Here is a 12,295-nt window from a genome sequence, read left to right as displayed (position 1 = left end):
ACTATTGCACATGCTAGGCAAGCACTCTGCCCTTCAGCCATATCCGCAGCCCAGAACTACACCTTTTAAAAATGACTCTCTCCTTGTTTGTTTCTGTATCGCCAAGCCTAGGGCAAAGCAAATCGAAAGCAATGAATGGGGGTGGTGGAGTGGCGTAACAAAACTGCATTCAGGAGAAAGGGTAGAAAAGATTAAAAGGGGAGGGGCGAGTAAGATTACTTTAAGAGGGTGCCCACCCCAGCCCTAGGCCCATCTAGGACCGCAGGAAGACTCAACGTCTCGGTAGTCTCCGGGAGGTAGAAGCTGAAAGCTACCTCCTTCTGGAAGCTTATCTCACAGGGTGCTGCGCTGCCAGGGGGCCCAACCTGCCCGGCGCGCGACGCTAAGAGTCACTTCTGGCGAGAGGACCCCAAGAGCCGGTGGGAGGCGGCCGGGCCGGCGTAGCGAGCGGGTCCTGCTGGGCGGAGACCCCGCCTCGGCGAGCACGCCGGAAGTGGCCACCGGTACCGCCCCCGAGAGGAGAGGGGCTGCGCAATGGCGGCCACGGAGGGGGCCCTGGCCGAGCGGGAGGCTGGGGTGGCCTGGAGGTGAGACCCCACGGCGTCTGCAGAGCTGGGGCCCGGGCGCCTGTGTCCCTCCTGGAGGTGGCTGGGCCGCGGACCTCCTGAAGCAGGGGCGGAACCCTGATTTTTTAGAGGGGGAAGGGGCCGGGCCTCCGAAGGACGTGAGGCGCGCGCGGGGCGCTGGGCTGGGTTTTCTGCGCCCTTGGCCCAGGGCTGGGTCTCCGTGCGCCCCGCCCGCGGTCCCAATTCTGCCGCGACCGCCTCCTTCCTTGCTCCAGTCTGTTCCAGTTCTCTCTGTGCCGACTGCCAACGGCTTCTCTTGCGGGCCCAGATTCATTCACAGGTCGAATTGACCCTTTGTACTTAGAACCAGGATGTGGTTGCTACATAGCAGGAATAACTGGGAGTCCTGCTAGGGCGACTAGACTAAACCTCAGGAATAAACTTTGCCTTTCAGACATATTCTACCTTTGGATCTAAAATATTCATACTGTTGGGAGTTTAGAGGCTTAGGGGTTTAGGTAAGCTAGTGTCTTTGTAAAGTTCTGCATAATACCTTTAGGAGTAACGTCAAAAGTTTCCTTTGGGAAACCTTCCCAGATTGCTACCCCCAACCCGCTCCATCCCCTGTTAAGCTTTTAAGCTGTGCTTATTTAGCATATGATTAATAAGCACTTACTACTTTTGTGTCCTGTGAGTGAACCTTCCTGTAGGCAGGAACTCTTGTCATTGTTAAGCATTACCTAATGTATGCGTATGAATGTGAATTAAACACAGATTGAAGTGATTAAAAGGAACTGAGCTAGGTCTGAAATAGCGGGAAGTATTTACCTAATATGAAAAATAATGGCCTCTCGGGCTGGGGTTGTGGCTCAGTGGTAGAGTGCATGCCTAACACGCGTAAAGCACTGGGTTCGATCCTCAGCACCACATTAAAAAAAAATGAAATAAAGATAGTGTGTCCACCTACAACAAAAAATTTTTTTAAATGACCCCTGTGCCAGATATATATATATATATATATATATATATATATATATATATATATATATATATATATTCTTGACTCATGCTGTCTGTTTTGTTTTGTTGTTGTTGTTGTTGTTTGTAGTTGTAGATGGAGAGAATGTCTTTATTTTATTTGTTTATGTGGTGCTTAGGATCAAACCTAGTGCCTCCTGCATGTTAGGCAAGCACTCTACCACTGAGCTACAGCCCCCCAGCCCTGCTGTTTGTTTTTATTTAAATTAGTGGCTAACATTTTTAAATCAGGAAATTTCATAAACATAATCGAAATTCCCAACTTTTCTTGAAAAATCAGAAGATGTTGCTGTCAGACCAGCTGACAATCTGTAATTCCTGGTACAGCAGAGATGCTTAAGAAAGACACACGCACACACAGGCATTCAGTAGAAAATGAGCACGACCTTTACTTTTTTCTCTCCTTTTATACAGCATTGTTAATCAAAACAAGGGGAAAGAAAAAACATCCTTTTGGCAGCTTAATCCTTACAAGCATGGATAAACATTCTCAGGAAAACTTTGTTTATGGTCACAGTGCTCCATATTTCTTATCAATTAACTTGTGGTTAGTTATTCCCAGGCAAACACACACACACACACACACATATAAATTTTACACTTGGCAGAACATTCTTTTCTCCTATCCTCTTAAGACAGCAACAAGGACACAGTTCAAAGAGTTCATACTTTCTCACAGAACTCCTTGTTTTGCTAAGCACAGCAAAACTTAACATTTTGTGTGCGTGAGCACACATGTTCCCAATCAGGGCCCACATAATTTGCATGGTGCAGTTACCTTGAGTTGAGTAGCAGCACTCTCCTTCAGACTCAATAAAATTTCCAGGTCTTTAGTTCCCTCTAATCTCCATTGTCTCCCTGGTCCTGAAGCAAAGTGTTGAAGGTTGTCATGGAGCATCTGGTCTGGCAGCTATTTGAGTTTTTTATTTCAGATGTAATGGAGTAGAGTAAGAAGAGCATTGCATCCATCCCCTATGGGCAAAGGTACAGAAGGGGAAAAAGCATAATTATGGGAAATTTAGGGGAGAATCCTGGAGCACAGATTTGCTCTTAGTTAAGTAGTACAGAGAATTCAATATAACTGGTGTTTTTATAAGAAACAGCCATGTGAAGAAACACATAGAATTTAAGGTAAAAATGGAAGTAGAAATTGTAGTGATGCCTCTACAAAGTAAGGACACCTCAGCTGTCATCAGAGGCTAGCAGACAGGTATGGGATAGATTATCTCTCAGAATGTAGCAACCCTCCCAATACTTTTATTTTCAGACCTTTAGCTTCCAGACTGTGAGAGAATAGATTTCTGCTGGTTTAAACCACCAAATCCCTTGCCCTCTGTTACAGTATCTCTTAGGAAACTATTACAACTCCACAAATCAAAAAGATGCTATTATTTCCTTTAGTAGATGGTAGAAAATTCATTCTAGTTTTTTCGTCATTGGTATCAGTGACAACAGTGTTTTAGAAAAGTATTTCATCTGGCAGTATCATCAGCATCGACTAAAGCCAGAAAACATGTTGAGAGATTTTATAGCAGTCTACTCATGAGGTAAAAGGTTCTCGACTAAGATGGGGTTGGAAAAAACCTATGGAGTAGTTTTCAAAGTTTGATATTCAGTTAGTTGGCACAGAGAAGGAAGAATCAAAGATAACTAGAGCTGTGCTTCTAACATTTTAACCTTCCTAAGAATCTCCTGGAGGACTGTTAAACATAGATTGCTGGGCTGCACTCCCCAGAGATTCTGACTCAGTGCTTGAGAATTTGCATTTTTACTAAGCTCCCGAGTGATGTTCCCCCATGAACACAAGGATTTGTCTTGTTCATCAGTATAGCATAGTAGGTATCCTAGTTTGTTCAGGCTGCTATAACAAAAGTACCCTAGGCTGTGTGGTTTATAAACATTTTCTTTGCCAGCAGATTAGATGTCAAGTGAGGGCCTGCTTCCTGGTTCATAATCTTTTCACTGTGCCCTTACATTGCAGAAGGAGCGGGGGAGATATCTGTGCCTTTTATTTTCTTATAAGGACACTAATACCATTTATGAGGGCTGGGCCCTATGACCTAATAACCTCTAAAAAATCTTTCTTCCTAAGACCATCTCATTTGAGATTAGGCTCTATATGAATTCAAGGGACAATATAAACATTCAGTCTAGGTTCATGATAAATATTTGTTAAATGAAAACTGACTGTTTAGATAGAAATGGATGGTAAGAGAGAGAAATAAGTCTAGAAGCAAATATGATCCAAGGTGATCGTTTTTTATCGATTTGATTTACACTGTCAGTAAGACAGTGAGCTGAAGAGACATTGTAAATCTAGACTAAAATGTGAGTGAGAAATAGGAGTTTTAGACTTGGGATTCATTCTGTACAAGGGTGATAAGTGAAGATAGAAGTTGTGGTCATTGAAATAGCAAATGTAAAAAGACCAGGGGCTGAGCCTTAGCAACAGACATAAGGGTAAAGCCAGTATGGAAGAAGTAGATTGGTTGGAGTATCATGTACCATTTGAGTCAAGAGAGAAAAGAACTTCAGGGATTATTTAGTCAAAAGGAAGAGAAGAGAGAGCTGGGGCTGAGGCTTAGCAGTAGTGCACTTGCCCGGCATGTGGGAGGCAATGGGTTTGATTCTCAGCACTACATATAAATAAATAGAAAATAAAGGTCTATCAGCAACTATATATAGAGAGAGAGGGGGCGGAGAGAAGAGAGTGATAACCTATTATTCACTTTTACAAGAGTTTTTTATTGAGTTCCCATTAAGTTCCAGAACTGTTCCCACACTATGAACAAATGTTGCAGCTTTATATATAAATCTGTACACTAATCCTTTGGATAAGTGATATTATTTCAATTTCACTATTGATGAAATAATGGTTGAGGGAAATTAAGAAGCCAGGATTCTGATTTGGTTTTGCTTGCTTCCAAAACCTTGCTCTGTTCAGAACAGTTGCAATCATCATTAACACTGTTATGCTTAACACACCAGCCTCTCTGCTGATGATTCTAAAATCTTTGTCTCTATTTTAGATTTTCCACCTGAGTTCCTGACCCATTGATCCATCTGTTTCCTGAACATTTCTTCCTTGATACCCCAGGGGTACCTCAACATAACATCTAAAATGGAACTCATCACTTCTTTACTTCTTCTACTTCACCTCTACGCTTTGAATTCAGTTACCCAACTTTGTCAACTCAAGTTAGAAACTTAGGATGCTGTCTTTAATGCCTTGGATACTTTTTTTTTTTTTGGGGGGGGGGTACTGAGGAATGATCCTAGGGCCTTGAACATACCAGGCCTTGAACATACCAGGCAAACTCTGTGTCATTGAACTATACCCTCCAGAAGGCCCCCCAACCAACTTTTATTTATTGATTGATAGGGTCTTGCTAAGTTGCCCAGGTTGACTTGAACTTAGACTCCTCCTGCCTCAGCCTCCCAAGTATCTGGGAGTAGTGTGCCCACTCCCAGCTCCTTGGATGCTTCTTAATGCTTCATGCCCTCCATCTAGGATATCATCAGTTTGCCTGGTTTTGCTTCTTTAATATATTGGTTCAACCAACTTCTCAGTATGCTTACTAGCAGTAGATCATTAGGCCTTCACTTTCTCCCACATAGATTACTGTGGTAATTTCTTGACTGATATACCAGCTGTCACCTGTACCCACCAGTCCATTTTCCTTAAAGCGTCAAAACAGCCTTTTAAAGAGAGAAATCTGGTCATTCTCCTGTGAGCTTCCCATTGCTTTCAGGGAAGAGTCCAAACTCCCCAGCTTGGTTTACAAGGCCTTCCATAATTTGACAATTATTGTGCCAGCTGCTGCTTTTACTGTTTTGTACTCTGGACCTCAGTCATGAAGCACATCCATGAATGCGACATAGGCTGTCCTTTGCCCTAAATCCCCAAAAGGAAATGCCCTTCCTTTTTCTTTCAAACTGGTTATTTCAAATTTCCTTTCAGGCCTCAGTTGCAGGAAATTTCCTTACCTGTGCCACTGCCTCAAGGTTATGCTGTTCTTATAAGGCCTCACAAACCCTATACTTACTACATACTTATTGAGCACTTAACCCCCTTAATTGACATTGTCTATAATTGCCACCACAAGCTTCTCAAGGACAGAACTTTAGCCATCTGGTAAAGTGCCTGGTTCATAATAAGGGCTCAATGAAAGAATAAATATTAGAGCCTAGTGCAATGGCACATGCCTGTAATCCCAGTGGCTTAGGAGACTGAGGCAGGAGGATCGAGAGTTCAAAGCCAGCCTCAACAAAAGTGAGACACCAAGCAACTCAGTGATACCCCATCTCTAAATAAAAATAAAATAAAAAATAGGGCTGGGAATATGGCTTAGTGGTTGAGTGGCCCTAGGTTCAATGCCCAGTACCAAAAAAATTTTTTTTTAAAAAAAGGAGAAAGGAAATGCAATAAAAAATGAAGATTCATCACAAAGATAGGGTGATGTGAGATGTTTTTATCACATGGTCTCACACTTTTTTTTTTTTTTTTTGGTACCAGGGATTGAACCCAGGGCTCCTTAACCACTGAGCCAAGTCCCTACCCTTTATATTTTATTTAGAGACAGGGTCTTGTTGAGTTGCTATATGCCTCGCTAATCTGCTGAGGCTGGCTTTGAATTTGCAGTCCTCCTGCTTCAGCCTCATTTTCACACATTTTTGTAGTAAGAAGATTATCAACTGGGATCAAGAGTTACATAAGAAATAGAAGAGATTTAGAAAGAGAAGAGAATGTATGAATCCCACTTTCACTCTGTATTGAATAGTTATTGAGCAAGAACTTCCATTTCAGGAATTTTTATTTTTTAATTTTTTTTAGTTGTAGTTAGAAACAATACTTTTATTTATTTTTATGCGTACTGAGGATTGAACCCATTACCTTACACATGCTTTGTGAGCACTCTACCACTGAGCTACAACCCCAGCCCCATTTCAGCAATTTAAGATGCTGTGGAATGTGGCTGTGTGAATGAATCACAAAACAATGCTGGGCACTAGGTCTGCACTTGGTGGAAATTTGTGCAAGGAAGACATGCTTGAGAAGGAGGCAGAGCTGGTCTCACTAGGTAAGGGTTGATCCTTAGCAGAATCCACACACTCTGATTTCTGACTTTTGGTTTAAAAATAAAACATGAGAAGTTTTGGGTTTGTATTTTGTTTTTATTTGTAGGGGTTTTGTTTGTTTGTTTTGAGCACAGGGGCACTTGACCACTGAGCCACATCTCAGCCCTATTTTGTATTTTATTTGGAGACAGGGTCTCCCTGAGTTGCTTAGTACCTCACTTTTGCTGAGCCTGGCTTTGAACTCTCGATCCTCCTGCCTCAGCCGCCTGAGCTGCTGGGATTACAGGCATGTGCCACTATGCCCAACTAACATGAGAAGTTTTGAAGGATATCAGTTGAATTGGAGATTCCCAATTTCTTTGACTCTCAGAGACAAGATGTTTTCTCTTGTTATTCAACAATGTCTATTTGTGGAGATGGAAATTGACGGCTCCTGGACTCTGCTAAAGTTTGTACTATCTGTCTATCAGAAGCCAAAAGGTGACCAAAAGTAAATTCATCTGCAAACATTCAAAACTACTTTCAACTGCCTTGAATCCTCCTCTTTCTCATCTGACCTCTGTCTTCACTAAATACCACATCCTACCCACTGCCTAAGTCAGAAAGCTGATGCATTCTTGACTCTGCTTTCCCCTGTATGCAGTTATGTTCTGTTGATTCTAGGCTCTTCTGTAGTAGACAGTGCTAACCCTATTTGTAGCATGTTCACAATGTCTTGTTATTATTCATTTACACATATATAACCCCCTCTCACTGCAAGTTTCTAGAAACAGGGACCATATCTTATATTTATCTTTGTATTCCCGATTTCCTATACAATGTTTGGAACATGGGAGTTGCTCAGGTAATGTTTAACAGGCAAACAAATCAACGAATGATGTGAAACATAGAAGCTTTTCCTCAGAAACTCCTAGTCAACTGAGTTGAATTATACAGAAGGACTCACCTCTGATCAGGCGTGTTTCAGATGTGATTGCCTTCTACTGTGGACATCCTCCGAGGGGAAGATTTCTTTAAATTACTTCTGATTCCTTTCATCTGTAGAATTAGAGAAAAATTTGAGTGTATGGCCATTCATCTCTGCAGAGCCATGTGGAATATGGAGTAGGTAGTTTGCCAAAACTGCCCAGGGCAAAGGTTGATTGTAATGATTCGAATAGAGAAGTCCTTTTTGGACTATTCCCAAATAATTTTTCTCCCTTTTATAGTACTCTTATTACTTTTCTTATATCATCTTCTCCTTGTTCTAACTCTCAAATGAAATAAAACCATAGGTCTGTTATCAATCAGGATTCAGTGAAGAGACAAAAACTGTGCAAGTAACTTAAACAAGAAATGTTTAATATAAATAATTTTTAGGGCTGGGGTTATATTATAGCTCAGTGGTAGAATGCTTGCCTCACATGCGTGAAGCACTGGGTTTGATCCTCAGTACCACATTAAAAAAATAAAGATATTGTGTCCATCTACAACTAAAAAAAAAAGAATTTTTTAACTAGTAAAGTTAACACCAGGTGTAGTGATGCATGCCTGTAATCCCAGCAATTCAGGAGGATGAGGCAGGAGGATCAAAAGTGCAAGGCCAGTCTTGGCAATTTAGTGAGTTCATGAGCAACTTGAAAAATAAAAAGGGCTGGGGGTGTAGCTCAGTGGTAGAATGCCCTTGGGTTCAGTCCCCAGTACCAAAAATTAATTAGTTAATTAATTTAAAAGACAGTTAACTACTAAAAGAGGAGTCTAAGAAAATAAATAGTGCAGAAAGCAGCCTTATCTCTAGGACCAAAGGAGAGTAAAAAGAACCAAGAGCTTAGAAGAGGACTCCCCCACCCTAAAGCTGAGATTCAGACTTTTTTTTGGAGGATGTGGCCACCAATCAGTGGATCACGTAGCCTGCTGATGAAGAAACTTGGAGGAGATGTCTATGAGCATGGCCTATCAAATGGGGGAGAAATTCACTGAAAAATTTAGGTAGGCCACAGTAGTCCATAGGTAAGGTCTGCTGGATGGTAGAAAACTCACTGGAGGGCATAGGCAATCCAAAGCTGGCACACAGGAAGCCATCAAGCCTCTCATATATTGATTTGGTGGCATCACCAAGACCAAAACAGCTTACTGGTACCAGGAAAAGTAAATCCTTTATCTTTATATGGCCTTACAGTACTCCCCCAGTGCCCTCTATGATAAAACCAAATGGCAAAAGAGAAATGTTTGCAAGGTCTGCCTCAAATATCACAAGTAAGGCAATGAAAACAAAAAGAACACTAATAATATGGTCCCATTTTTATATTAGGAAAAAATATGCCCAGAAATAAGTTTAGAAGAATAAATACCAATATGACAAAACATTAGTGATATTTCTCTTTGGGTGGAGGATAATTGGATTATGGGGGAGTATTCTCCTTCTTTTACTTTGTTATTTTTTCTTATAATTGTAAAATTTTTATGATCAACAAAAACATTGGGTTGGGAAGTGGCTCAAACCTGTAATCTCAGCCATTCAGGAGGCTGAAGTAGGAGGATATGGAGTTCAAGTCCAGACTGAGAAATTTAGAAAGACTCTGTCTGAAAATTAAAAAAACGTGCTGGGTATTGACTTAGAGGTAGAGTGCTTGCCTAGTGTGCACAAAGCCCTGGGTTCAGTCCCCAAATAAAACACACACACACACACACACAGTTATGGAAAAAGTGAAAAACATGAAGATTTTGGAGTCATTTCTACTTTAGATTGTATCTATTGATTCCATTATGAAAGATAGAAAAATTAGCACAATTTATGCTTATTCCTACTACCTTTCCCCTGAAAGCCCAATTTCACTCCTACCCCAGGACTGAGGATTGAACCCAGGGGCCCTGTACCACTGTGTATCTCCAGCTCTTTATTTTTTATTTTAAGACAGGGTCTTGCTAAGTTGCCCCACTTAATGTGTAGTTGATTATTGTTCTATATTGACTAGTTTTCTCTATAAGCACGTTTATAGCTATTTTATATGACTTCTCAAGGCCTTATTATAAACCTATAGGGATTATTTTTATTGTTTCTTATGTGAATTTCATCTATATAATGCTTTTCAATTACTTTCTTCAGCTTTGCCAAATTACTGATCAATTCTTTTTATTGTTTTATAATCTATAATATGTTTTTTTACATTTATTTATAATTTTATTTTATTTTATTTTTTTTATTGGTTGTTCAAAACATTACAGAGCTCTTGACATATCGTATTTCATACATTAGATTCAAGTGGGTTATGAACTCCCATTTTTACCCCAAATACAGATTGCAGAATCACATCGGTTACACATCCACATTTTTACATAGCCATATTAGTGACTGTTGTATTCTGCTACCTTTCCTATCCTCAACTACCCCCCTCCCCTCCTCTCCCATCTTCTCTCTCTACCCCATCTACTGTAATTCATTTCTCTCCTTGTTTGTTTTCCCATTCCCCTCACAACCTCTTATATGTAATTTTGTATAACAATGAGGGTCTCCTTCCATTTCCATGCAATTTCCCTTTTCTCTCCCTTTCCCTCCCACCTCATGTCTCTGTTTAATGTTAATCTTATCCTCCTGCTCTTCTTCCCTGCTCTGTTCTTAGTTGCTCTCATTATATCAAAGAAGACATTTGGCATTTGTTTTTTAGGGATTGGTTAGCTTCACTTAGCATAATCTGCTCTAGTGCCATCCATTTCCCTGCAAATTCCATGATTTTGTCATTTTTTAGTGCTGCGTAATACTCCATAGTGTATAAATGCCACATTTTTTTTATCCATTCATCTATTGAAGGGCATCTCGTTTGGTTCCACAGTCTACGAATTGTGAATTGTGCTCCTATGAACATCGATGTGGCAGTATCTCTGTAGTACGCATTTTCAAGGTCTTCAGGGAATAGTCCGAGAAGGGCAATAGCTGGGTCAAATGGTAGTTCCATTCCCAGCTTTCCCAGGAATCTCCATACTGCTTTCCAAATTGGCCGCACCAATTTGCAGTCCCACCAGCAATGTACAAGAGTACCCTTTTCCCCACATCCTCGCCAGCACTTGTTGTTGTTTGACTTCATAATGGCTGCCAATCTTACTGGAGTGAGATGGTATCTTAGGGTGGTTTTGATTTGCATTTCTCTGACTGCTAGAGATGGTGAGCATTTTTTCATGTACTTGTTGATTGGTTGTATGTCCTCCTCTGAGAAGTGTCTGTTCAGGTCCTTGGCCCATTTGTTGATTGGGTTATTTGTTAACTTATTGTCTAATTTTTTGAGTTCTTTGTATCCTCTGGATATTAGGGCTCTATCTGAAGTATGAGGAGTAAAAATTTGTTCCCATGATATAGGCTCCCTATTTACCTCTCTTATTGTTTCTTTTGCTGAGAAAAAACTTTTTAGTTTAAGTAAGTCCCATTTGTTGATTCTAGTTATTAACTCTTGTGCTATGGGTGTCCTATTAAGGAATTTGGAGCCCGACCCCACAATATGTAGATCGTAGCCAACTTTTTCTTCTATCAGACGGCGTGTCTCTGACTTGATATCAAGCTCCTTGATCCATTTTGAATTAACTTTTGTGCATGGCGAGAGGAGGGGATTCAGTTTCATTTTGTTGCATATGGATTTCCAGTTTTCCCAACACCATTTGTTGAAGATGCTATCCTTCCTCCGTTGCATGCTTTTAGCCCCTTTATCAAATATAAGATAGTTGTAACTTTGTGGATTAGTCTCTGTGTCCTCTATTCTGTACCATTGGTCCACCTGCCTGTTTTGGTACCCGTACCATGCTGTTTTTGTTACTATTGCTCTGTAATATAGTTTGAAATCCGGTATCGCTATACCGCCTGATTCACACTTCCTGCTTAGAATTGCTTTTGCTATTCTGGGTCTTTTATTTTTTCATATGAATTTCATGATTGCTTTCTCTATTTCTACAAGAAACGCTGTTGGGATTTTGATTGGCATTGCATTAAACCTATAGAGAACTTTTGGTAATATCGCCATTTTGATGATGGTAGTTCTGCCTATCCATGAACAGGGTATGTTTTTCCATCTTCTAAGATCTTCTTCTACTTCTCTCTTTAGGGTTCTGTAGTTTTCATTGTATAAATCTTTCACCTCTTTTGTTAGGTTGATTCCCAAGTATTTTATTTTTTTTTTGAGGATATTGTGAATGGAGTGTTTTTCCTCATTTCCATTTCAGAAGTTCTGTCGCTGATATACAGAAATGCCTTTGATTTATGCGTGTTGATTTTATATCCTGCCACTTTGCTGAATTCATTTATTAGTTCTAGTTGTTTTTTTGTAGACCCTTTTGGGTCTTCTAGGTATAGAATCATGTCATCCGCAAATAGTGATAATTTAAGTTCTTCTTTTCCTATTTTTATGCCTTTAATTTCTTTCGTCTGTCTAATTGCTCTGGCCAGTGTTTCGAGAACTATATTGAATAAAAGTGGTGATAGAGGGCATCCCTGTCTTGTTCCAGATTTTAGAGGGAATGCCTTTAATTTTTCTCCATTCAGAATGATGCTAGCCTGAGGCTTAGCATAGATAGCTTTTACAATGTTGAGGTAAGTTCCTGTTATCCCTAGTTTTTCTAAGGTTTTGAACATAAAGGGATGCTGTACTTTG

At 40.4% G+C, this 12,295-nt stretch overlaps 1 protein-coding gene across 1 annotated transcript in view; it reads left to right on the top strand.

Annotated features, from left to right (window-relative positions):
* Positions 1–307: 307 nt before the first annotated feature.
* Positions 308–12,295, top strand: part of Znf594 (zinc finger protein 594) — a gene marked incomplete at its 5' end in the record, with an annotated part of 30,475 nt that continues 18,487 nt past the window's right edge. Inside the window, 1 exon segment of the mRNA XM_046425061.2 lies at positions 308–587. Coding sequence (XP_046281017.2) covers positions 308–587 — 280 coding nt within the window.

Source organism: Marmota monax, unplaced genomic scaffold (genome assembly GCF_021218885.2).
Source record: "Marmota monax isolate L192 unplaced genomic scaffold, Marmota_monax_Labrador192_F-V1.1 WCK01_AAM20220418_F8-fsc00218, whole genome shotgun sequence".
Lineage (NCBI taxonomy): Eukaryota > Metazoa > Chordata > Mammalia > Rodentia > Sciuridae > Marmota > Marmota monax.
This window is presented reverse-complemented; position numbering and strand designations above follow the sequence as displayed.